Source organism: Corythoichthys intestinalis, chromosome 9, assembly GCF_030265065.1.
Source record: "Corythoichthys intestinalis isolate RoL2023-P3 chromosome 9, ASM3026506v1, whole genome shotgun sequence".
Lineage (NCBI taxonomy): Eukaryota > Metazoa > Chordata > Actinopteri > Syngnathiformes > Syngnathidae > Corythoichthys > Corythoichthys intestinalis.
Window position 1 is genome coordinate 13,015,097 of NC_080403.1, and position 27,206 is coordinate 13,042,302.

The 27,206-nt window shown below is 40.0% G+C and overlaps 1 protein-coding gene across 4 annotated transcripts in view; it reads left to right on the top strand.

Annotated features, from left to right (window-relative positions):
* rad18 (RAD18 E3 ubiquitin protein ligase) overlaps positions 1 to 27,206 on the top strand; it is a 136,013-nt gene that overhangs the window by 12,394 nt on the left and 96,413 nt on the right. For all 4 annotated transcript variants that reach the window (XM_057845121.1, XM_057845124.1, XM_057845123.1 and 1 more), the window contains exon 4: positions 5,658 to 5,728. In XM_057845121.1, the coding sequence (XP_057701104.1) occupies positions 5,658 to 5,728 (71 nt within the window). The remainder of the gene's footprint in view (positions 1 to 5,657; positions 5,729 to 27,206) is intronic.

The window sequence follows — 27,206 nt, forward strand, 5'->3', positions numbered from 1 at the left end:
GACTATTTAATAGATTAATGCGTCAGATTATTTCAATTACTTTAAGTTAATATTACTATTCTTATTAAGCTCAATCATCTAAAAGTTAGTACCGTAATTTCCCGAATACAAGGCGCACCCGTGTATAATGCATACCCCAAATTTACTTGTAAAATCTAGGGAAAATTATTGTACCCGTTTATAACACGCACCCTAATTTTAGCACCAATAAATAGAAGAATACAAAAAAACAGAGGTCGTGTACAGATACAGAAATGTAATTTTACTGACTGGTGAAACACAGCACAAGCATAGCACATTGGTAGTTCAAAACATTACCATAAACTGACAATATTTACGGTAATAATGATTTGACAACTTCTCCAACTTACCAGAATCTAGGAGAAAACAAAACAGATGTGACTTTTCTTTTAAAGGCTGCTGTATAACTTGCTTGGTTCATCATGATGAATAAATGTTTCTTCCATGGATTGATACGGTAAAATGAAAGAACGGAAGTCGGAAATCCGTGAGAGCTCATCGCTGTCAACACGACAGTAACAATAGGAACTATTGTAATTTGGGTTTGAGTTTCCCGAGGGACAGATATAGTTGACGGACGCACACAGGAAGTCTGTTGTTACGTTTGTTATTGTCCGAGTTGCGGAGCTGCAATAAACGTTGACTCAAATGAGTTCAAGAAACTAAATTCTGTGCTTTATGAAGAGTGGAAAAAAGCAGAATTTAACACAGACGAAATTATTCGGCCGATTAGAGTGAAGTATTACCGAAACAAATTGGTGACGTCACGTACCGTAATGGTCGGCAACGGGTCGCCGCATACGTTTCTTCAACACAACGTGGCCGTGTCAATAAAAAAAAATCGGTTATATATATATATATATATATATATATATGTATGTAATATATGTATATTTCTGTCTCCATCCATGTACCCATTTATAATGCGCACCATGATTTTACAAGTTGATTTTTGGGGAAAAAAGTGTGCGTTATATTCGGGAAATTAGGGTAAATTTTCATCGAAATCAAGAAAAGTTTGCTGTCAAATAATGTTTTGGACAATATCTATTCTTAAAAACATTTCTGACAAACACGCGTTTTAAGATTAAATATACTAATTTATTGCTTAAAATGAGTGTTAAACTTATTTTCAGCTAGCTATTTTTCTTTAAGAAATCTTGAGTAAAATTTACTACAAGCACTAGCAGCTAATTTCACTTATTTCTCGTAGATTTAAGCTGAAAACAAGGGAATTTAACTAGTTTTAAGGAGGTGTGTTTTTTCAGTGTAGAAAGAATGGGGTTGTGTGTTCTCTCTAACCAGTGCTGTGTATGATGCGTGAATAAACAGGGTCTATAGATTTGATTTATAGGAACTTCTCCAAACTTCAATTCAGTATGTTTAATATGGTAAATCAATGTGCAACAAATAGTATAAAGGTTTTGCAAATATATTTCAGTTTTCTCATAATTGAGATGGATTTCGCCATCTTTTTCCTAGTTTTGACTATATGGGGCTTCCAGGACTGGTTTCGGTCAGGTATTATTCAGAGGAAATTGTGACTATACGCACTCAATGTTCTCATGATTTATTGTAATACTTCTATTCATATTTAGTTTATTTCCACAGACCATCAGTTATGTTTTTTGTTAAGAGATAGTTTGTTGTAGTTGAACCAATTTTATAATTTGTCCATTTCAGCAGTTATATCAACCAAAAGCTGTTGCAGTTCCTTTCCACTGCAGAGGTTGGTTGTGTCATCGGCAAATAGGACCATTTTGATGCGAAAATTAGGAACCATGTCACTCAAACTGAAGAGGACGAAAACAACTCAAGTTGTTGACAGCTCTCAGTTCAAAAACTAGTGTCTGTGATGGCATGGGGCTGTGTTAGTGCCACTTGCATTGGTAACTCATACGTATAGGAAGGCACCATTAATGCTGAAAGGAACATACAGGTTTTGGCAAAACATGCTGCCATCCAAGCAATGTGTTTTTCATCATGGCCGCTCCAGCTTATTTCAGCAATACAATGCCAAATCACATTCTGCATGTGGTACAACGGTCGGTGTGGCCTTGAAGTATAAATGTGAGTACTAGACTGGCCTGCCTGCAGTCCAGACCTGTCTCCTATTAAAAATGTGTGGCGCATTGTGAAGCGTAAAATACAACGGAGACCCTAGACTGTTGAACAGCTGAGGCTGTACATCAAGCAAGAATGGGAAATAATTCTACCTACAAACACAAAACGTCACTGAGTGGAAATCGATCCCACGCTGCCTGCGCCAAAGTCAGGTGAATATATGTAATGTGTAAATGTCTCTGCAGCAGATTTCTTGCCGAGACAGATGTTAGACTAAAATTTTTCATCATCCCAGATTTCTTACAAGCATTGAATCACTTAGATTTGATCACCAATGTATATTTTAAACCTCTCTCTAAAGCTCCCCTGATCTTCACATGTTAAATTGTTTATATATTAAAGATTTCAACAGATAAAGGTTCCTGGCGTCTTCACTGCCCGCCAACATGTTTGTGTTATGCGGCATACCCAACCAACTGCGCATGTGCTGTAAATATGTCAACCAAGATCCTCCTATTGGGAAGCTTTGTGTTCGCTGTAAACAACACAACAAATGAAACTATTTTGACCTTCAAAGACAATACATGAGCAAATGGAAACACAAATTTCCAAACATTCAAAAATATAAAGTGCTTTCTAAACATACATCTAAGCCCTTCAAATCTGTTCACATTTAAATGCAGAGAACACTGCCACAAAAGTCTGAACCTGCAAATTAAGACTTAGGCTTCAAGTAAACAAGGTAGATATAATTAAAAAAAAAAGTATATATGGAATGTGTTTTAAGAAAAATGACACATTTTCGTTTTACCAACAGTGACTTTTAAAGAAAAAAATGCCTTTTAAGTATGACATGCAACTCGTATAGAGATAATACCTCACTTTCCTAGTGAGAGAAATGGGCATGCTCTTCTAACAATGACAAGCCGTAACAGCTTATCCTCCACTAATATCTCAGATCTTTACATTATAGCAACTGACATTTGTACTTGCTAGAATAATGTCACAGACAGAGCTCCTCTTTTTCTTTCTTCGATAAGTGTTTCGACATCTGCATTGGGTCAACTGAAATGTTGCTAAATAGCCTCTTATGTTGCCCCTAAATCCACACAATGCGAAACGAGCCTTCAGATGATTTTTTGTTGGGCTATAATCATATGAGTTATCAGTGTCGTTGATCTACCGTATTGAGCTCTCAGTTTGCATATGTTTGTTGTTCTGGCTTCTGAGATTAGCGATTCGGTCGAGCTAGCTATGTTTAGTTTGGAAATGCCTCTTTTCGTACCTGCTTTAAATTATTGCCACTCTCACAACATACAGTATATGGCACAATGGTCTCACATTGCTTGCTGAAACATTTCAAACATTTGAATGAAAGCCAGTGTTTTTAACAAAATGGTGTATCTAAAAGATGAAAATGCTCAAAAGGGTTTTGCGTTTTGATCTATTTCGATTTGATTGTGCTTAATTACTATAATTTTTAAACCTATAAGAGTACACCTGATTCTAAGCTGCGCCACTCAAATTTCTCAAAATAATAATAAAACTTTCTTAATCAACTACATAAACATCCATCAACAGACCAAGTTCTGTCATCCTGCTGCATATGCGGCGGCTTGTCACTTGGAGGAGCTAGACACTACATGTCCCCCCACTTGTGTTTTCTGGGGGAAGTCTGAAACCTTAAAGGAACACCTAAGTTTAAAAACAGGCCACTGGATTTACAAAGAAGAAAAAACCAAACTCCTACTTTATTGTCTTCTCAAAAGTCAAAAGTCCTCTAAAAAAATCCCCACCATAGCATCTGATATACTCATGGATAACTGCTATCAGCACTTGCATAGAAGCTTTTTGTAGCACACTTGGCAATCTGTCCCCTTTATAAAAATCAAAAACAAAGTAAAATACCCAGGCACCCTTAAACTGTTCTTCTGTAACGGGATAAAGCATCAGATGGAGCCTTCCTAGGCAGTGAAGTCCTCTGAGTGCTGGTTGAAAACGGCTAATCGGTGCTAGCGCATTCATTGTGTAAGTGAGAGGTTGTTCTCGGCAGCGTGAGCGTCAGCGTGAGTGAATTTTAGTGGACTCACTTAATGAAGCATTTAAAAAACAACCATTTTTCTACGTTATTCTTGTTTAAAAATAATGCACATTATGAAGGCGGCTCAGTGGTTAGCATGTCCACCTCATAGTTTTGGGATCATCAAGTTTATCTGGCCTTCCTGTGTGGAGTTTGCATGCTCTTCCCGTGCCTGCATGGGTTTCTCCAGGGTCTTTTCCACATCCCCCCAAAAAACATGCATGGCATGCTAATTGAACACTCCGAATTGTCCGTAGGTGTGAGTGTGTGCATGAATGGTTATGTGTTTACATGTGCAACCTGTTCAGGGTGTGGTAAGCTTTAGCGCCCCTGCAACCCATGTGAGGATAAGCGATTCAGAAAATGAATGAATGAATTACAGTGGGGAGAACAAGTATTTGATACACTGCCAATGGGAATACCCATTGGCAGTGTATCAAATACTTGTTCTCCCCACTGTATATGAATGTTATGGAGAGTGATTGAAAGTATGGCGTCAAAGGTGATGCAATGAAAAATGTGGGTGGGCCTACATTTCGTGCAGGTGCACCTTACGAAAAAAGGTAGGCGCACCTGTACAACCAATGCAAATAGTAAGTGTGGACCCTTGGCAATATACAACGGTTGGACAAAATAATGGAAACACCTTAAAAAATCAACAAAAACTAATTTAATATGGTGAAGGTCCATATTTTGCGGCAATTACAGCCTCAATTCTCTGAGATATTGGTTCATACAACTTGTGAATTGTTTCCAAATTAATTTTAAGCCATTCTTCAGTTAGAATACCCTCTAACTCTTTTACAGACAATGGCGGTGGAAATCAACGTCTTCATTGAATCTCTAAAACTTACTATAAATGCTCAATAATGTTGAGGTATGGGGATTGTCCCGACCATACAAGATGCTCAACTTCATTAAAATGTTCTTTAACAATTATGTTCAGTGATTATAATGCCAAAATATTAGGTGTTTCCATTATTTTGTTCAACCCCTGTATAACGCAATGTTCATTTTTTTCCAATACTGTTGAGGCCATTCCAAACAGAACTATTCACATTATCTGGTGAAAATTTTTCTAGTTTTAATATTACAATATATCGCAAATCCCCCAAGAAATCGCAATGAGAGTATTTTCCGATATCGTTCAGGCCTAATTTATATATTTTTAAAACTTCTTAAGGGCTGAAAAGTAACAAAATAATCTAGAAATACAATGGCATTGCCAAAAGATGCATAAATATATACGTTTTATACTGCGCAACACTCCCGGAAAAAGCAGATGAAGAAGTTCTATAAAAAGTACAGTACTGTTACATGTTTGGAACTTTTGTTCAAATAAAAACAAAAAAAAACAAACCTTTTTGGTATCGGATCAGGACTGCATTGGCAGATTCTCAAAATCAGGTGACTCGGGTGCAAAAATATGCGATCGGGACATGCTTAGAATGTTCTATTACCTTTTTAATAGTTTATTTTTTTCTACCTTTAGAAAGCGACAGAACAAGATCTACGCAACAACCGCTTGCTGGATGACTTGGTGGTAAACTTTCGTGCTGCAAGGTAAGCAGACTTTAATTGAAACGGGAAGCTACGATCTCCAGTACAGTAACATATAAGCACACTGGCAAAAAATATTGAATTTGGTAATGCATTGGCAGCATCCAAGAAGATGATTTTATTCCGCCGTCTATTTTAAATTCACTTACCGACTAACATGTACGTACATGCATAAAGAGGCTATCTTTGCTCTGGTCAATGGACCCTCAGTCTAAACAATGTAGGACAGACTTGCCAACTGTGTTCATATTCCAAATGAAATTTTACCATACAGGAAAGATATGAAAACTCAAAAGTAAATCACCTGTTGAGAAGTGCAACTTTGGTGTCTTTCGTACATTTTTTCTTCCCTCCCAGTTGTCTTCATTGATCGAAAACATCTCCAATGCATATCTTTGTATTATTACCGACTAGGAGTATGGCAGGAGTATGGTATTTTTAATTTGTGCTAAATGAATTTATTGATCAGTATGGCCCGGCCTTGCTCTGTTGAAAAAGCAGGGGTCCGGTACGCCGTTTTGGTAAAAGATCCGGGGCCGGAACGGTGCTTTGATCCAGAAAATCTGACAGCAACTGTCAAAACCCAATGCAAAAAAACCTGCCTGGCTGCCACACACGCACGCAAGCACGCACGCACGCACGCACGCACGCACGCACACACACACACACACACATCTCCAAGAAGAAAACAATCTACTAACGTCAGATTTACATAAACAAATTTTAAGTCAAGCCGGATAAAGTGCTTGTCATCCATTGCCACCGAAATTTCTTATTTCATGGAGTTGTGTCAATCAGATCTGTCTCACTAATCTGATGAGTCACGTTGACGTACGCATGCGCGCGGCAAATCACTCTGGACTCAGTTGTCCGTTCGATTGGCTGAAAGACTGACATCTGATCAGTACGGATAGTTAGCTCTGATTGGATCAAATGCACATGTTTTCTGCGACAGCAAAAAAAAAAAAAAAAGAACAAATATGACGTAACGAGCGAACTGTGAGGCAGACATGCTTGTAATGCCTTCGAATGAAGGCGAGGAAGTTGAGGGATCAAAGATGGCTTCTCTCATTTATTGAGGCAACAATTAAATGATCAACAATTAAGCTGCTGTCAAGTGTCAACCTCCATTCAACCCTCACAGCCTGCCCTACTCGCTCACTTCCTTATATGCCACTTTACAAGTCCTGAGCTCCTCTTAAAGGAAATGCATATATTGTAATTACAGATACAGTGGTACCTCTACATACGAAGTTTATTCGTTCCAGGGCCTTGTTTATAAGTCGAAATGGTCGTATGTCGAGCAGGATTTTCCCCATTGGAATAGATTATAATTCCATTAATTCGTTCCACAGCCCAAAAACCTACACTAAATCCTTAATAAATACTGCTGGTACTATTACAAATGGCAATTTAAACATAGCAAAACAAATAAGTTATAAATAAAAATCAGAATAATATAATAATATTGATAATAATTAATAATGAGTCCTGTAAATAATGTAACGAATTGGATTGTAATGTGGCGGACACTTTATGCTGTACTTGAACGCACCGCCAGGCCGACGTCACAGTGAGATAGGTCGGTGCGGTAGAGATAATACTTTCGTTTTCTTGAGAGCACAGTCAACTGCGGAGGACAATGGACGTTTTGTGTTGGATAAGTTCTTAAATAAATGATAAAAACGTGACGAAGCTGGTGATTTCCTTGGCGATGTTAACACAATAATAATTGTCACCTTAACTTATAAAGACTGGCGAACGGTGGTCGGAAGAGGACCGTGGAGCTGTATTGTTGAGGCAGTTCACGGATGCGCACCAATGCTCATATTTTTCTATAATTTGCATTTTCATTTCAAAGGTAAACATCACTTTTTTCCTTGTTTCACCAACTGTACCAGCTTTTTTGAAACCTGTGTTCTCACAGGTTTCTCACATAAGAAAATCCGCCGCGCGTTCGTTTGCGGTGCTGCCATGTCGTCTTATTCCGAGCATGTCGTCGGATGTAGAAACAAACGGCGAGTCAAATTTTACATCTGATGTCGAAAAGATCGTGTTTCGAAGCGATCGTATGTCGAGGTACCACTGTATTACAGTATTCACGATGTTTTAACAGACGATAACACTATTATGGGAGCGCCTCCAGTGTTTCAAAAAAAAGAATTCGACGCCTGAGATAACCGATTCCTAGCCTTGTGTTTGCTAGGGGTGTGCCATCTTAGGGACCCTACAATTCGATTCGATTACGATTGAGGGTGCTACGATTCGATTATTGAACTATGATCACGGTATTGACAATGATCACGGTTATCACGATTATCGATGCATCATAAATTACTCATAAATAAAGTAGCCAAGCAAATTTATGTCCATTATTTATTTAAAATATCCAAATGATTCAACCGGAACGATGGAAACATGCCCATGCAACAAAAAGCTGCCCTGAAGCTGGTTTTTTATTTACTTATTTTTACAAGAGAGTGCAAAAACATTAACCATTTTAAAGGGAGTGCTTATTTCTCTCAACAATACAATAAAATGTACACAGGTGGAATGAATTCCACATTTTCTGGAAACAAAGTGTCCTCAGAAATAAGACTTCTTTTAACCAATATACTTTGTTTTCACAAATTTCTGTACTGTTATGCATGTTTGTAGTTTTACCGCTGTACTTAATCATGGTTTTACACGTTCTGCATATGAAATACAAATTAGCTAGCGAGATGCATCTCAAAAAATGCAACAATGAAGGCTAAACAGTTCGTGTACTCCCCTCCTATAGACGCGCCCGGGTCTTAGCAACACACTCAGGACATTTTTCAATTGACATGACTTGAAACTACTGCTGCACAACTGAAAAACAAGGAGCAACGAACTATCTCTTTCCTCTCGCTCTAAAAAATGACTCTCGCACAGAAGCGCGACCGCCTGTCTCATACGTGCCTGTCTCATACACAAATATATTTTTCAGTCTTTTGAAAAGGAGTAAATCTCCCGCTCAGTAACCGGCAGCATCCATCATAACGTTGTGCGTGCGTCCGTTAAAGGTCCGGGCGGCAAACGTGTCTTGAATTTCATCCCGTTACGAGCGGCTGTCATAAAGTTATGAGGGAAAATCGTTTTTGAACCTTTATGAATCTTAATCGAGTCATCACATGACGAATCGCGATGCATGTAATAATTGATTTTTTTGGAACTCCCTTAGTGTTAGCCCAACAATCGATACACTACATCTCTGGTTTACTGGCACATTTTGTATTGATTTAACCCTTTTTTTCCCGAAAAAAAATTAAATTTATGGTATACATCACTTATTATAAGTTTATTGCTATGATTCCTGTGAAAGATGTCGGACACATTGTCCCAATTGGAGTGAGAGGGTTAAGGGGCAGGCCATCATGTGCTTGTGTTTCTTTCGCCACCCAACGAATATGTCGTAGGAGTGGGAACCTCCGGGCACCTCACGATACGATACGATTCGCGATACAATGCTCACGATAACGATTATCTCACGATATCACGATACAGCGATTATCGATATATTGGTCAGAAATTTATTTACGATATTACTGTTGAAAGGGAAAAAAAAGATATTTCAAAATAGAAAAAGAACTGTTTAAGTCATTTATTAAACTGTGGCACTTTTCTGTGCAACATTGCTGTAAAATATAAATCTACTGCAAATTGTGTACCTGCACATATAGAGGAAACAAACCACAACCACTGATATCTCTTGGAGACATCATGATGAAGGGCACCCTTAATTTCTTTAAAGTTTTAAATCTTTAGAAAAAAAAAAAAAACAGAGCTTGGAGTGGGGCAATGATAAAATTGGTGGGTCATTTCTTCGTATATGACCTTTGTTGCCAAAAGCATTGGTTTGAGCACTCCCACCATCTACTTCAGCATTTGAGATGTCAGACTCAGTCAGTCACATTCTTCCACACCTTAAAAACAACAAAATAAAACAAAAAATATTAGTTACTTAATAGCTTTTGAGTGTGTTGGAAGTATTGAGTGAATTAAAAAAATATGAATTGAATGTATAGAAATTAAAAATGCAATAATTACCTATTTTTAATATGTAGACTATATTAGTTTGGCGAGGCAATGGAAAACAACTTCTGAACGGCTTCGAGGAAATTCTGGTCCACCATCCGTTGTCTGCGGAGAGGAAAGCAGTGCACCACTAACACTGTATATAGTGAAGATGAGGTACTGCTGACCTCAATTTGGGATGTCGTGAGTCAGTGGGGAGAATACTTCGAAGACCTCCTCAATTCCACCGACACGCCTTCCTTTGAGGAAGCAGGGTCTGGGGACTCGGAGGTGGGCTCTCCGATCTCTGGGGTTGAAGTCACTGAGGTGGTTGGAAAGCTCCTCGGTGGCAAGGCCCCGGGGGTCGATGAGATCCGCCCGGAGTTCGTAAAGGCTCTGGATGTTGTGGGGCTGTCGTGGCTGACACGCCTCTACAACATTGCGTAGACATCGGGGACAGTACCTCTGGATTGGCAGACTGGGGTGGTGGTCGCCCTTTTTAAGAAAGGGGACCGGAGGGTGTGTTATAATTATAGAGGGATCACACTCCTGAGCCTCCCTGGTAAAGTCTATTCAGGGGTGCTGGAGAGGAGGGTCCGTCAGGAAGTCGAATCTCGGATTCAGGAGGAGCAGTGTGGTTTTCGTCCCGGCCGTGGAACAGTGGACCAGCTCTACACCCTTGGCAGGATCCTCGAGGGGGCATGGGAGTTCGCTCAACCAGTCTACATGTGTTTTGTGGATTTGAAGAAGGCGTTCGACCGTGTGCCTACGGGAGTCCTGTGGAGGGTGCTCCGGGAGTACGGGGTACCGAGCCCCATGGTAAGGGCTGTTCGGTCCCTGTACGACCGGTGTCAGAGTCTGGTCCGCATTTCCGGCAGTAAGTCAAATCCGTTCCCGGTGAGGATTGGACTTCGCCAAGGCTGCCCTTTGTCACCGATTCTGTTCATAATTTTTATGGACAGAATTTCTAGGCGCAGTCGAAGCGTTGAGGGTGTCCGGTTTGGTGACCTCAGCATTGCATCTCTGCTTTTTGCAGATGATGTCGTGCTGTTGGCTTCATCAAGCCTTGACTTCCAACTCTCACTGGGGCTTTTCGCAGCAAAGTGTGAAGCGGTTGGGATGAAGATCAGCACCTCCAAATCCGAGACCATGGTCCTCAGCCGGAAAAGAGTGGCAGGCCCTCTCCGGGTCGCGGATGAGATCCTGCCCCAAGTGGAGGAGTTCAAGTATCTTGGGGTGTTGTTCACGAGTGAGGGTAGGAGGGAGCGGGAGATTGACAGGCGGATTGGTGCAGAGTCTGCAGTGATGCAGACGCTGCACCGGTCTGTTGTGGTGAAGAAGGAGCTGAGCCAAAAGGCGAAGCTCTCGATTTACCAGTCGATCTACGTTCCTACCCTCACCTATGGTCACGAGCTGTAGGTCGTGACCGAAAGAACAAGATCCCGGATACAAGCGGCCGAAATGAGTTTCCTCCGCAGGGTGTCTGGTAGGCCTGAACGATATTGGAAAAAACTATTGCGATTTTTTTTGAGGTGTGCAATAAATTGCGATATTATATTGCGATAGTAAAAAAAAAAAAAAAAAAAAAATATATATATATATATATATATATATATATATACAATTTTTTTTTTTTAAAAGAAATTTTCACTAGATGACTTGAATAGCTGTTTGGAAATACTTTGCATGACACACCGTGACCACAGTGTATTCATATAATACCGTTTCATTTGTGAATGATTAAGATTGCTGTATTATTATGAAGGGATCCAGGAAGCAATGTCTGCACAAAATAGATAATTTATTGAACACAATATTTGACACTTCAACAGCAGCAAATACATTAAATGACAAATAAAAGAGCAGGTGCATTCGTCCCCTAAGTTTTTGACAAAATATAACAATAAATAACAACTTCTGTAAAATAACAACAAAGTTGTAAACATAGTTGAACAAAAATATTAAATATGACAAATAAGAGTTGTTCACAAACTATAACAATAAATAAAAACCTCAGTAAAACAATAAAGTTGTCAACATATTTGAACTTAAATATTAAATCTGTCAAATAAAAGTGCAAGTGCATTAGTCCCCTGAGTTGTTTACACAAAATATAACAATATAAAACTGCAAAACTGCAACAAAGTTATAAAAATATTTAAAAAATATTAAGTATCAAAACTTTATGTGCAGCTGTACTATAGTTATTTGAAAAATACGATTTACAATTAATTTAAATATAAAAGAAACAGAAACTCAATTGAACTTGTAAATAAATGAACTGAATAACAGCAAATAACTGATGAATAACAGAACCATTTTAACTCCCAAATTTCCTGCCTTCCTGATAGCTGTCACATGAATAAAAAGAAAAGACATTCCTGCAGCTGTGTTATGTATTTGTCTGCATATCGTCCACCTTCCTTGCTCAGCAATTCTCAACTGGGTCTCATAGGTTTTTGGCCAAGACTACTAGTTTATCCACCATTGCAGGCTTGAGACAACAACGTTGGCACGTAACAATGTTCCCAGCTGTACTAAAAAGCCTCTGATGGGAAGCTCGTAGCAGGAATGCATAGATACCTGCGTTTTAAATGGTCCCACATGTTCGACGGATTACTTCTTGTTGAGGCAACCATGGCGAGGCACTGTCAACAGGGCTGTTTTTTGTTCCTTATATTCTTGTCGATAGCCAAAATACTTCCAAAACTCCTTTTGGAGACAGTCTTCCCTAGTCAACGTGTTGCTTGCTTTCACTTTGAAAACGGCCCCTCCTCCCTCCGCTCTGCTGTTCGGCCCCTCCTCCCTCCACTCCGCTGTAGCAGGGGAGGGGGAGGAGCCGATGACTGCGAGTTGGAGGGAATGAGATGAGAGGCTGTGCGCTCTCCTTCGCGCTCCTTCCTCAAAACAAACGTTTGTGGATTTTAAAAAATGAAATGAAAAAACTATCGCACGTCCTTGCGATGGGACTATTGCGCATGCGCACATCGCGATGGCGATGTTTAAACGATATATCGTTCAGGCCTAGTGTCTGGGCTCTCCCTTAGAGATAGGGTGAGAAGCCCGGTCATCCGGGAGGGGCTTGGTGTCGAGCCGCTACTCCTCCGCGTTGAGAGGAGCCAGTTGAGGTGGCTCGGGCATCTGGTTTGGATGCCTCCTGGACGCCTCCCTGGAGAGGTGTTCCGGGCATGTCCCACTGGCGGGAGGCCCCGGGGACGACCCAGGACACGCTGGAGAGACTATGACGCTCGGCTGGCCTGGGAACGCCTTGGAATCCCGCCGGAGGAGCCGGCTGAAGTGGCTGGGGAGAGGGAATTCTGGGCTTCCCTGCTAAAGCTGCTGCCTCCGCGACCCGACCCCGGACTTAGCGGAAGATAATGGATGGATGGATGGATGAATGGACTATATTAATTATCATGCACATGACCTTATATATCTTGGAAGCTATTCAAACCGTTTTTATAGCTTATTGCATGAAAATGGCAGTAATAACAGTAAGGGTGTCAACAATAATCGATGCGGCGATGCATCCCGATGCGGGGCATGGACGATTCGATTCGATTCGATGCGGGCAACAAGCCGAATCGATTCAGCACATTTTAAAATATATACAGTGCCTTGCAAAAGTATTCGGCCCCCTTGAACCTTGCAACCTTTCGCCACATTTCAGGCTTCAAACATAAAGATATAAAATTTTAATTTTTTGTCAAGAATCAACAATAAGTGGGACACAATCGTGAAGTGGAACAAAATTTATTGGATAATTTAAACTTTTTTAACAAATAAAAAACTGAAAAGTGGGGCGTGCAATATTATTCGGCCCCCTTGCGTTAATACTTTGTAGCACCACCTTTTGCTCCAATTACAGCTGCAAGTCGCTTGGGGTATGTTTCTATCAGTTTTGCACATCGAGAGACTGACATTCTTGCCCATTCTTCCTTGCAAAACAGCTCGAGCTCAGTGAGGTTGGATGGAGAGTGTTTGTGAACAGCAGTCTTCAGCTCTTTCCACAGATTCTCGATTGGATTCAGGTCTGGACTTTGACTTGGCCATTCTAACACCTGGATACGTTTATTTTTTAACCATTCCATTGTAGATTTGGCTTTATGTTTTGGATCATTGTCCTGATGGAAGATAAATCTCCGTCCCAGTCTCAGGTCTTGTGCAGATACCAACAGGTTTTCTTCCAGAATGTTCCTGTATTTGGCTGCATCCATCTTCCCGTCAATTTTAACCATCTTCCCTGTCCCTGCTGAAGAAAAGCAGGCCCAAACCATGATACTGCCACCACCATGTTTGACAGTGGGGATGGTGTGTTCAGGGTGATGAGCTGTGTTGCTTTTATGCCAAACATATCGTTTTGCATTGTGGCCAAAAAGTTCAATTTTGGTTTCATCTGACCAGAGCACCTTCTTCCACATGTTTGGTGTGTCTCCCAGGTGGCTTGTGGCAAACTTTAAACGAGACTTTTTATGGATATCTTTGAGAAATGGCTTTCTTCTTGCCACGCTTCCATAAAGGCCAGATTTGTGCAGTGTACGACTGATTGTTGTCCTATGGACAGACTCTCCCACCTCAGCTGTAGATCTCTGCAGTTCATCCAGAGTGATCATGGGCCTCTTGGCTGCATCTCTGATCAGTTTTCTCCTTGTTTGAGAAGAAAGTTTGGAAGGACGGCCGGGTCTTGGTAGATTTGCAGTGGTCTGATGCTCCTTCCATTTCAATATGATGGCTTGCACAGTGCTCCTTGAGATGTTTAAAGCTTGGGAAATCTTTTTGTATCCAAATCCGGCTTTAAACTTCCCCACAACAGTATCTCGGACCTGCCTGGTGTGTTCCTTGGTTTTCATAATGCTCTCTGCACTTTAAACAGAACCCTGAGACTATCACAGAGCAGGTGCATTTATACGGAGACTTGATTACACACAGGAGGATTCTATTTATCATCATCGGTCATTTAGGACAACATTGGATCATTCAGAGATCCTCACTGAACTTCTGGAGTGAGTTTGCTGCACTGAAAGTAAAGGGGCCGAATAATATTGCACGCCCCACTTTTCAGTTTTTTATTTGTTAAAAAAGTTTAAATTATCCAATAAATGTTGTTCCACTTCACGATTGTGTCCCACTTGTTGTTGATTCTTGACAAAAAAATTAAAATACATATCTTTATATTTGAAGCCTGAAATGTGGCGAAAGGTTGCAAGATTCAAGGGGGCCGAATACTTTTGCAAGGCACTGTAAGTAGTTTCAAAAATCTTCCCTGCGCAATTCCGGTGATGCAATGGATTTGGTTTCCCCATTTTTATTATTATTCTCATGTTTAATTTTTTACACACCGCGTAACTCTGGTCAAGTTTCCCACCAACCTCGTAGAAGCCAAAATGTCTCCAGATGTCTGCTTTTAATGTGTTAGGTGCATCAATAATCTTTCTCGCTCCCACTTTCTCCGCTTCAGCCATTGTTATGTTATGTCCTATCTCTCTGCTCTCTCGATTAGAGCTTAGTTCGTGCCTAAAAAATCCAGCCCGACCCGACCCGACCCGGCCCCGTGTATTAAAGGCCGAGAGCCCGAAATTTTACGTTTTATTTGTAGGCTCGAGCCCGAACCCCCCCCCCCCCCCCAATCCCCCCCCGAAACACGAACACCACGAACTTCACGATGTCCTGCTTAGCACGAAGAGGTGCAGCCCTTGAAATAAATGATAATAACAATGTTTGACTAATATCTTTTAGGCCAGTACAGTTTTTAAAATGCCTGCTCAGCGTCAATGTGCCAAAGCGCCACATTTGTTGCATTCGGCAAGGCCGACAGTTTTCTGTAACATCTTCCACTATCAATTTAAATCCTTTCCACACACCACTCGTGGATTCTTGCCTTTTCAATCCCACCATCTTTAGTTTGCTTTTCACCTCTTGCGGCTCTATATTGAAATTCAAAAAGAAAATACCAGGATGCAGCGTTGCAGACTCACGGAGAGCGCCAAGAGCGGGTGGGGAAGATTAAAAGGAGGGCGGGGCCACGGCGTTCATGTGTGCAAACAACGCACTGGCTCATGTGATTACAAAAGCGCCTTCTCTCTGTTTCATCCAATTTATTTATTTTATAACAAGTATTCCTTAGTTTAACATCAATACATTCTTTTAGTATACAAATATATACTTATTTAAAAAAACGTTAGCGGGAGTGAAGTCCGGCCTGATCCGACCCGACCCGAACGTAAATTGACATTTTGGGCCCGACCCGGCCCGAAATTCGGTCGGGTCGGGTTCAGGTTCCGGCTCAAGATCTAGGCTCAACTGTAGAGGGAGCTACTTTACATTCAAATATCAATCAATTCCCTGGATTGTTATTGTGATAAAGATGCTGCGGCACTACAATATTTTCTTTGTCGTTTTCTTTAATATTTACTTGAATATTTTTATTGATGGGTCGTTGTGACTAAAATACAGTGACTGTTATTACTGATTTTGCACAGTTCAGATGTTGCACTGTGTGAAAGGCTGCTACTGTGTGCAAAAAAAGAGAAAGCACTAATTAAATGCTGTGATCTGTTTTATATATATATATATATATATCTCTGAAAGTACTATTTTCATCTGACTTCAATCAGGAGTGACACAAGAGCCAATAAAAATTTGTTTAATGTCTGACCGCTTGTGTTGCCTCATGATTCACGAAAAATATGCTTTGCTTTAGAATTTTAATGCATCCCAGGCTTTAATGCATCGCGATGCATTGCCGAATCGAACCGAATCGAATCATGACCCTCTGAATCGAATCGAATCGGATCGAATCAAATCGTGGCCCTCCGAATCGTAATCGAATCGTGAGGGCAGTGCCGATGCACACCTCTAAATAACAGTTTATGTCGTAAACTAGATGGAAATTGGTTCTCAAATAATATCAAATAAATCAGTAAATTCATGTAGGCTTGTTCGATATTCATTTTCATCCAGTTCAGGGTCCTGGTTTATTTTATATCACTCAACAACAAATGCCATCAAAATAATACATGTAAATTAAAAAATCAATTACATTGCAAAACTTTCTTACCTTAAGTGATGAAAGCGAAGCAGTGAAGAAATCCGTGTCCACTTCGTCACCAGCTGCCAGTGAACCTTATTTTTGTTAGACAATTCTTGCATACAGCAAAGTCCTTGTTCACCTTACTTCCTTTCTTGTTGGTGTAAAATCTAAAGTGTGTCCACATGTGTGATTTGTAGCAATATTTTTGTCACTTTTTCCTCCACCGTTCCCACGAAGCTTTTTTATTTTTTCAACCCACTTGGAGCTTCCTCTCTTCTTCTCTAGACAACTTGTGCGCACTTTACCTTCACCGCCACGCTTGACCACCCCTAGTGGACTGCCAAGGAATTGCTCAACAAACGTTGAGCAGTTTACAGCATCCAATGGCCAATATTCCAAATAAAAGTATCGATACATGGCAGGAGCATATCGATAACCGATCGGCTTGCAAAATATCGCGATATATCGCTGTATCAACACACTGTCACACTCTTAATCTGTTGGGTTTTTTTTTTTTTTGTCAGAACTCTACTAATTTTATTATTGTTGTTCTCTATGAAATACAACTAGTTTTAGTTTACTGCAATTCACCAGCACTCTTAATAGTCACACTTGCCCAGGATAGCCTAGTAGTAATTCATTTCTAAATGAAGGATTTAAGGCAAATCCATAGGGATTTTGTTTTCATTAGCTGAGGTCACGTAACATAGCATGTTGTTGTATATGCACTGTAGCTTTAGGGATAATGTTGCTTCAAGGCCCATTGTTGCCAAGCTGGTGGTCCCAAGGAAATTGTCCAGCATTTTTAAATCAAAGTTCATTTCAAATGGCCCTGACTACATGGTTTCACTTCACTTTTCTCATATATAATTCATATGTACTTACACATCCAAAGTTGAATGCCCCCCAAATGGTTAATTATATGGTAGAGAACAGCATCAGTAATGAAAAGGTCTAAACATCATGTTGCTGGAACTTACTGAGACTACTGGTGCACGATAATTATTGGTCCGATAATTATCGGTCCGATAATAGGAATTTTGATGTCATCCCAATAAATCCAATAACATAATTAATAGGACCGATAATACAGTATGACCTGTGCTCGCTGGCTGGGAAATCAGTGGACCATTTGCGGGGCATTGCTGCCACCTGCCGGTCAGAATAATTCGCTGCATCTATAATTTGGCCCACAAACTAATTCACTTTACACAGTGCTGTGTCTAGCATTAGCATTGACAATCAATTGAATGCTCTCTGTTACTTACGTTTCCGCCTTGGAAATATATGTCTGTAAGTATTTATGTTTACTGTAACATATGGATGTGCAATATATGTTTACTTAGGTGGTGAAGGGTCATATGTACAGAACTTCATAAGTTGTTGTGTTATAGAAGCCAGCCAATGCTTAAGGCTAGTAGCTCAAGCTACTGTGCTATGCTATACATACATAAAATAGTTGTCGTGTAATGTTAGTCCTGTCAGCATGCTTGGTAGGATTTTATACTATGCAGAGAATAAACTTCATACTTTATTGAATATGGGTTCACTCTAGGGCTGTCCCAAACGACTAATTTCCTCCCGATTAGTCAGCCGACTATTTTTAGGATTAGTCGACTAATCTAATATTTTATTTATTTTTTTACTACTTTAATAATGGCATTTTTGTTCAAGCTTATTAATTCACCAAAAAACATTTTGGAACACCTAAATTCTATATTAACGTATAAATAAATAACAAATACAAATAATACATTACAAACAATGAGGTAAAATGCTGCTGGCATTAACTAGTGCAAAAAAATGTAAACGGAAACACTGTGACTTCACCTCTTTAACAGGAGTCAAAACAATTCTTACTCTTTTTGTGGTATGTCGTTGTCTATATTGTTCTAAATGTTAAAATGAATTGCAATGTCCCGGACAACTATTTTCAGAATACTTTGTGTGAGTTCAGGTGCTTTTTGTGGTGTGCATTCCGCATTTTGGGGGGATGGGAAAAACTGTTCAACTTTTGTTTGTTTTAACCTGAAAATAGATAAAGTAAAGGGACACTGAAATATTACAATTATTTTGAATGAAAGGCACACATACCAACAGTAACAAAAATTAAATATATAGTATTAATTTTATAGTATAGTATTATATGTAATACTTTATAATATTAAGTAACTAACATTAGTGCAGTCATGGATTACAGTAAGCGGGCCAGTGCTGTTTCCATATATATTTTTATTATGTATATACAGGATATAGACCCTACCCACCGACGTCACAAAATCACGTGCTCGCTGTATGGTTCCGCCAACTTGTCCGTCATTTTGTGTCTGTATTATCAATGGTCTCAATTGATCGAGCAATTTATAATGCATTTCATGGAAGACCCGGTGCTTTCGGATGCCGTAAACTCACTTGATGCGTTGCATAAAAGGCGTTATGTGGAAAAGCTTCAGTTTATCCAGTCGCCAGATCCATATTTGATGCCTAAATCGATGTTTTTCGACCCGCTGTCTCCGCTGTATTTGCCTGACATCTGCTAGCTACCCTGAACTGTACAACTATCTTGTCCACACAAAATCAGCCTATTCTCACGAAAGTTTGAAAAACTTTAAGAGCTTGGAGGCTTATAAATACTTCGTTGCTGGTTGGGTGAAACAGGTCCTCGTCCACGAAAATTCGGCAGGAATCTATCTTGTGCTTGGAAAGGTGAGTTACGAAATTTTCAATTCAAAATCTTTTGTTATTGCTAACATCCACTGTCAAGTCTAATGTATTTCATGCCGTTTGTCAATGGAGTTAGGGCTTTTAATGTTTATATGGTTTAGCGATAGCACTCTCACTACATACATACGTGTATGTTGTCGGCGATTAGCCTAGCAATGATCTTAATTGTGGTTGTCAGCCCAAAACCCTCTAAATATATATTAAATGCATCTTACCAGATATAAAATGACTACTACATAATCTGTGGTAATCGTTTGGAGCCCAGTTTTCTCGTCGAATTGCAGCAGCCCATCTCGCTCTCTTCTCTCCGGGTCTCTCGGAATCCGGTAGAACTTCAAGTCTCTCCGTCTTCTCCGTCTATCTTCTCTGTTATTGCAACCGACCGCCACACACGCCTTCACCATTTTGATTATTAATGTTAACGAGCAGAAAAACACGTCGTAAATAGGAGGAATGTACGTAGCCGTAACAGGGAAACATGATGTGTTGACGGACAATTGGGCGGCACCAGTCAGGAGGAAGGAGTTGTGACGTCACGTGGGTAGGGTCTATATGTATATATTTTCCCCAAGTGGGAGCTTCCATGACCCTAATAAATAATAATTAAAAAAAATATATAATTATATATCAATTACTTTGTTAAATAAAAATGCACGTTGATACGACGCACATTAAGGCAAATTCCATTAAAAAAATCGTTGGGAAGTTGTATGGACTTACAATCCGCTAGCTTGTTGTTTCTTGTTGTCTTCGAAAATTAATTACACTTGGGTGACGGCGCTTCAAGTGTTCGTTCATAGCCGACGTGCTACCGTTGTATGCGAGCTCAGCTTAGCAAAGAGTACACAAAGTGGCACCCTCCATATTTTCCTAGAAATAATTCCAGGCTCTGGCTATTCTGGTCCTTTTTTTTTGGCTTTATGCCGCTTTCACATGTTACCAATCCTGCCCTTTTTGGTAATTTGCGGTGTTTTCAACTCCTCGCCGTAACTTGGCTCGTTGTTGTCGGTTCGTCCTGGTTCGTCCGATTTCCTCCTCAGGAAGGCGGTGGCGTGCATAAAAACACCGAGAGGCGTCGGATGGCACTTTATGGATACTTTTATTGACCAAAACAAAAACTTGGGGAATGCAGCCACTCAACGCGATGCAACCCGCACACTTTTCCAACTCACCGATCTCGCTCTGTCTCTCACTCGCTTGCCCACTTTCTTCCTCTTTGTTCAATCTGACAACGCCGGTGTAGGCGCAAGTGGATAGTGAGGGGAATAGGATAGTGCGCCTATACCTGTAACATTGAAATAACAGCGGTCCCCTTGGGGGTGCCAGTCACAACCGCCTTTATTGCGAACGCCCGCCATTCTAAACTTTATCCGCATGTAATTTTTTTTAACCAGTCATTACCCGTCGACGTTATGTTTTGCCCGTAGACGCATTTATGTCATCGATGACGTCGACAACGTCGACTAGTCGGGACAGCTCTAGTTCACTCACTGCCGTTTATATTGATTATTATAAGGCAAGCCATTAATCCTTTTTGTTCTACCATATTTTTGTTATGAGGAATGAGTGACAAACCTTACTATATAATGTTTACAGTGTTACTTATAAGTTAGTAAGTTATTGAGAGGCCTTTTGGTTATTGATAGGCTTGCTGTCCTAACCTTTCTCCCAGGTTAAGAAAGTTGTTTCATGGACCAAGACCACAACAGTCTCCTGTAGCACCAAATATTTTTATCTGATGACAAAGCACAATACCTGTTGGGTTTATGTTTTAGTTCAGTGCTCATTGTTCAGGAAACACATTTTCAATTATATTCACTAATTGATTGTGATTGACTCAAATTATATTTATTTGAAAAAATAGATATTGGCACTTTATTTGAAGTCAACACTGTTCTGGTCTTTGTTTTGTTTATTATAATAATGTTCATGTCATTATGAAAATTCTGGTGAGATCAAAGACAAATCTATGTTGAATCCACCATTATTTTTTTAAACCTCCAGGTGTTCAGAAACTCGGGTGAATATACATTAAAAAAAAATATATATATATTATCGGTTATCGATATCGCTATAGACTTTGAGGAGCAGGAAGTTATCGATATCGGTATCGGTTTTAAAAAATGGATATTGTGCACCCCTAACTGTGACATAGGAAACATCACGACTGTTCAGTGGGGAAAAATCCCACATAAAGAAATAATTATTTGACATCAAATAATGTGTGTCACAATTATTAGCACCCCTGGTGTTAACTTTTTACAACCCCCTTTTGCCAACAAAACAAGGTCTGGGGACTGAGATGGCCATGGGAGGAGCTTGATTTTGTGTCTGGTGAACCATTTCTGTGTAGATTTGGCCATATGTTTAGGGGTCATTGTCTTGCTGAAAGACCCAGTGACGACCCATCTTCAGCTGTTGAAGCCTGGGACCGTGTGCTTTGGTCAGATGAGACCAAGATTGAGCTTTTTGGCAACAAACACTGTAAGTGGGTCTGGTGTGCCACGAAAGATTCGCATGCTGAAAAGCATCTCATACCCACTGTGAAGTATGGGGGTGGGTTAGTTATGCTGTGGGGCTGTTTCGCTTCCAAAGGCCCTGGGAACCTTGTCAGGGTGCATGGCATCATGAATGCTTTGAAATACCAGTACATTTTAAATCAAAATCTGTTGCCCTCTGCCCGAAAGCTGAAGATGGGTCGTCACTGGGTCTTTCAGCAAGACAATGACCCTAAACATATGGCCAAATCTACACACATAGAAATGGTTCACCAGACACAAAATCAAGCTCCTCCCATGGCCATCTCAGTCCCCAGACCTTGTTTTGTTGGCAAAAGGGGGTTGTACAAAATATTAACACCAGGGGTGCTAATAATTGTGACACACATTATTTGATGTCAAATAATTATTTCTTTATGTGGGATTTTTTCCCCACTGAATAAATGCACTTGTATTGAAGGTTGGATTTTTCTCTCTTTTCCGTTTTTCCATTAAGGTCCCATATTATTTGAATAAAAAAAATATATTAGAAGCTAAAAAACATATCTTAACCAGGGGTGCCAATAATTATGGAGGGCGCTGTATGTGCAATAAAAAAATTAAATGACTTGCCAAAACTAATTAAAAATAGAATTACGATTGGGAGATCTTGAGCTTAATTAGATAGATGTAAAAGTATGCAATTAATGGAAATTACAACAGTGGAATTCAACCAGTGTCAGAAAGGAGGTTGTTTGATTTTTGAGATTCTCTTATATTCTGTAAAATAATCCCCCCCTTCAAAACCCACAGTGAGTTTGACACAGTTGTTTTTTTTTTTTAAATTGTTTTTTTTTTTTTTTTTATTAGTCGCAACATTTGTATTTTTAGTCGTACTAGTTAATTGTCTGACTTGTCAGAAATTTTTTTTTATCATTCACATTGTCTGTTCTGGAAATGAACATAATCCTTTCAAATAGTGGACATTTTTTTTTCAGCAACCAAGTAAATAACAGAACAAACCGAAATCGAGTTGGTGTCACAATGACACTATTTTATCAGAGGTAAGCTATAATTCCTTCATCAATCATCTCAAGGTTATCAGTCCTGTGAAGGATCTCAGTTTAGACTGTTGACACTCTGAATGAACTAACGGCCTCATGACGCAACTGGTCTTTTAATTTCCTGTCAGCTTGATTGCCAGAAAATGTATTTCCACCTGGAGAAAAAAGACATGAACTACAAAACTAGAGCCGAAATGATTGTTAGAATAATTCGAGTAAAGGCCGAGTTATACTTCCGCGTCAGATCTACGCCGTCAAGGAAGAATCGAGTTACGACCCTACGCCGTAGGCTTGTGCGCGCCTCTCGAATTTTCTAACCTTCGCGTCACCTAGACGTGTATGACATGGCGAAAACGGACTGTGATTGGTCCGCTCAGACTGTTGTTTCCGGTTTACCGCGAAAACACCGCCATTGTAGAATAGAATGAAACATTATTTTCTACACGCAAAAATGCACCAAGCCGACGGGAGTATCATCGAAGAGCAAGTCTCGTCAAGACATTATTATTGTGATTGCCAAATGGCAAGGTCGGCGATTGGAAAAAAAAAATGGAAGAACCACCGAGACTTGGGTGTTCGGAATCGAGTGGCCACACGAAGCGGTGACCCAGTCGGCCAAAAACTGCCAACTTTTTATCACTTTATGTCGTATTTTTGGTTGGTGCACTTCATCATTTACTGTGTACATATGTTTCAAGTATATGAAGAATAAAGCACAGATTTGGTGTCAAAAGAGTTATTTTGATCTTTAATTTTCAATAATAGACAGTTCATACACACAATACATCATCACTGATTGAGAGTGCCTCGGTGCTTTTTATGATAACCTTAAAATAAAGCCTCCCAACGCAGTTTGGGAAGTTCCCTAGACGCCAGAAATCTGCTATGGCTTCCCACTGGCTGGTTGTAGGACACGGCAAACAAATCAGGCTGGAGGGCTTTGCAGACCTTGAACGCAGTGCTCGACGCCAGTTTGAAGCTAGCCGCCACAGCTAGCTCTCTCCACCCGAGTCTAAAACTCTCTGTGCGGCATCAAAAGTCGGCCAGACCGCCTCGAAACCGTCTTCTGCGTCGCCTGCCCGTCAACATTTGTATGTTCAATATTTATTCAGTGTTGATGAGCAGAATATTTACTTTCAAGAGTTCCATCTTGCATTGTTTATTTTTTCTCCGACTAGCGGAAGTAAACAAGCATGCCCCAAAACCGTACAAACATAACGCCACATCCCTCTAGTGGCTTGGCGGTGAATTACAGAGCAACGCGTTCCCTCACCGCAGAACTATCGAATGTCGAATGACGCCGTAGTCGCTACGCCGTCACCGCAATGCGGGAGTATAACTCAGGCTTAACTCTATTTTAAAAATTGATGGAAAAATTTTCTCTGCCTCAAGGAATCATTTAATTTTGCCAGCTCTAAGCATGACGTTTTGCCCAGACTACTTTTAATGCAGCACAACACGCTGACTTCACGTGCGTACATGACAATCAGAGGCCATTCTTGAATATACAGTGCTGCTCAAAAGTTTGTGAACCCCCTCAACATTTTGGAATTTTCTATTATTTCAACCTGATTTCCTAATCAATCAATCAATTCAGTAGTTTTTTTGTTTGTTTTTTTAACAGTTGTGTTGTCGAGACTAAATTAAAAAGAGTTTTCATCAACTGATGTAGGTGCAAAATTGAACTGTTTGGTCACAACCAAAACCGCCATGTCTGGCGAAAAGTCAACACTGCATACCACCAAAAGAACCTTCTCCCAACAGTGAAGCATGGAGGTGGGAATGTCAAGATCTGGGCTTGCTTTTCATCCTCAGGACCTGGACAACTCCACATAGTCCAGGGAATCATGAATTCTGAGGAATATTGTCAAATCCTAGAACATAACCTGACGCCATCTGTTTTGAAGTTAAAGCTTGGCAGAAGGTGGATCATGCAACATGATAATGATCCAAAGCATTCCAGCAATACAACCAAGGAATGGCTGAAAAAGAAGAAGATTCGTGTTCTGGACTGGCCCAGTCAAAGTCCTGACCTAAATCCCATTGAAATGCTGTGGCGGGACCTGAAGCGAGCAGTTCATGCCAGACGCCCATCAAACCTCTCTCAACTGACTGCGTTCTGCAAGGAAGAATGGGCAAAAATCCCCCAAAGTAGATGTGAGAGGCTGATTAGTCACTACAGAAACCGTTTGGTTGAGGTAATCTCTGCAAAAGGAGGCGCAATATCCTATTAACTGAAGGGGTTCACATACTTTTGCACACATGATATCTGAGTTTTTCTTAAATCAACCACTTTTGTTAAATAAAGAATGACAATATAACTATTTCTTTTGTTTCAGTCCATTATTTGGAATGTCAGTATTGTGGATTTGGGTATAACTTAACATTTAATAAGGTTATTTTAGTTTTTTTTACAAAAAATCTGACCATCGCTGTGGGGTTCACAAACTTTCGAGCAGCACTGTAGAGGTAACAATTAAGAAGCCGATGAAATCGAAAAAAAAAAAAGGTACCAAGAAAAAGTTGATAATGTCAAAAGTGTGGAGCATTTCAAGCTGGACACCAAAGCAAACATTGTTTCATGTATTTACTGTAAGACAGCGCTTGCATAACACTACAGCACATCTTCAGCTCCACCGACGGCACCCCGTTTACTCAGAGAGCAGAGGAGCGATACTGGGGACAAGGTAAAAATTAAGTTACCGTAGCGCTAATAAATAAGATTAACGTTACTGTACCTTGCTAACATAACGATAGCCCTGCGGAGCGCTGGGTTTCTATTATGAGTACTGCGTGGCTAACGTGTCTTTCATACAGGCTTTATTTAATCTTTAAAAAACAGCGTTATAGAGTGATGAAGGTGTAAAATAAAAACATAATAAAGCTAACTGTTAATTTTAGCTCAGTAGTCATTGATGGATAAAACACAAAGTAGCACTGGTGCCTAATGTGCTCTAATACAGCGGGTATCATAGATTTATTAGTGTAAAAACTCAAAATCCGATCAGGACTTACAATTTAGAGTAACTTAAAACTAGAACTTAAAAATAGCTTGACACAAATGGAAAGTCAATTGAAACGTGGGAAAAACACCTTACTTTTAAGTGATGTGTGTTATCAAGGGTAATGACATTTTTAGATGAGAAATAAGATTTTACCGCGGTATTTTTGCTTAAGTTTATCATACCGTCAAAATCTCATCCCGGCAAATGCCTACATCCAGAATACGTAAATCTTATTTAAATAAAACTCACAAACTATATACGTTTTTCACAATAATATTGCATATCGACAGTAATTAATGAGGAAAATGTATCACCCACTTATATTTGTTATTGCGACAGGCCTACCTTAAGATGGGACAACAGATGGGAGGATATACTTAAACTCACGATATGATGCACCTTGATATGCCAGGGTCATGATACAATATGTCATGATACAATATCAAAATATATATATATATATATACAGTGGGGAGAACAAGTATTTGATACACTGCCGATTTTGCTGGTTTTCCCACTTGCAAGCCATGTAGAGGTCTGTAATTTGTATCATAAGTTCTCTTCAACTGTGAGGGGCGGAATCTAATACAAAAATCCAGAAAATCACATTGTATAATTTTTAAATAATAAATTTGTATTTAACTGCATGAAATAAGTATTTGATACATTACCAACTAGTAAATATTTCGGCTCTTAGTTCTTTTTTAAGAACCCCTCCTGTTCTCCACTCATTACCGGAAGTAACTGCACCTGTTTGAACTTGTTACCTGTATAAAAGACACCACAAACTCCAACCTCTCCACAATGGCCAAGACCAAAGAGCTGTGTAAGGACATCAGGGATAAAATAATAGACCTGCACAAGGCTGGGATGGGCTACAGGAAAATAAGCAAGCAGCTTGGTGAGAAGGTAACAACTGTTGGAGCGATGATTAGAAAACGGAAGAAGTTCAAGTTGACAGTCAATCTGCCTCGTTCTGAGGCTCCATGCAAGATCTCACCTCGTGGGGCATCACTGATCATGAGGAAGGTGAGGGATCAGCCCAGAACTACACGGCAGGACCTGCTCAATGACCTGAAGAGAGCTGGAACCACAATCTCGAAGAAAACCATCGGAAACACATTACGCCGTCATGGATTAAAA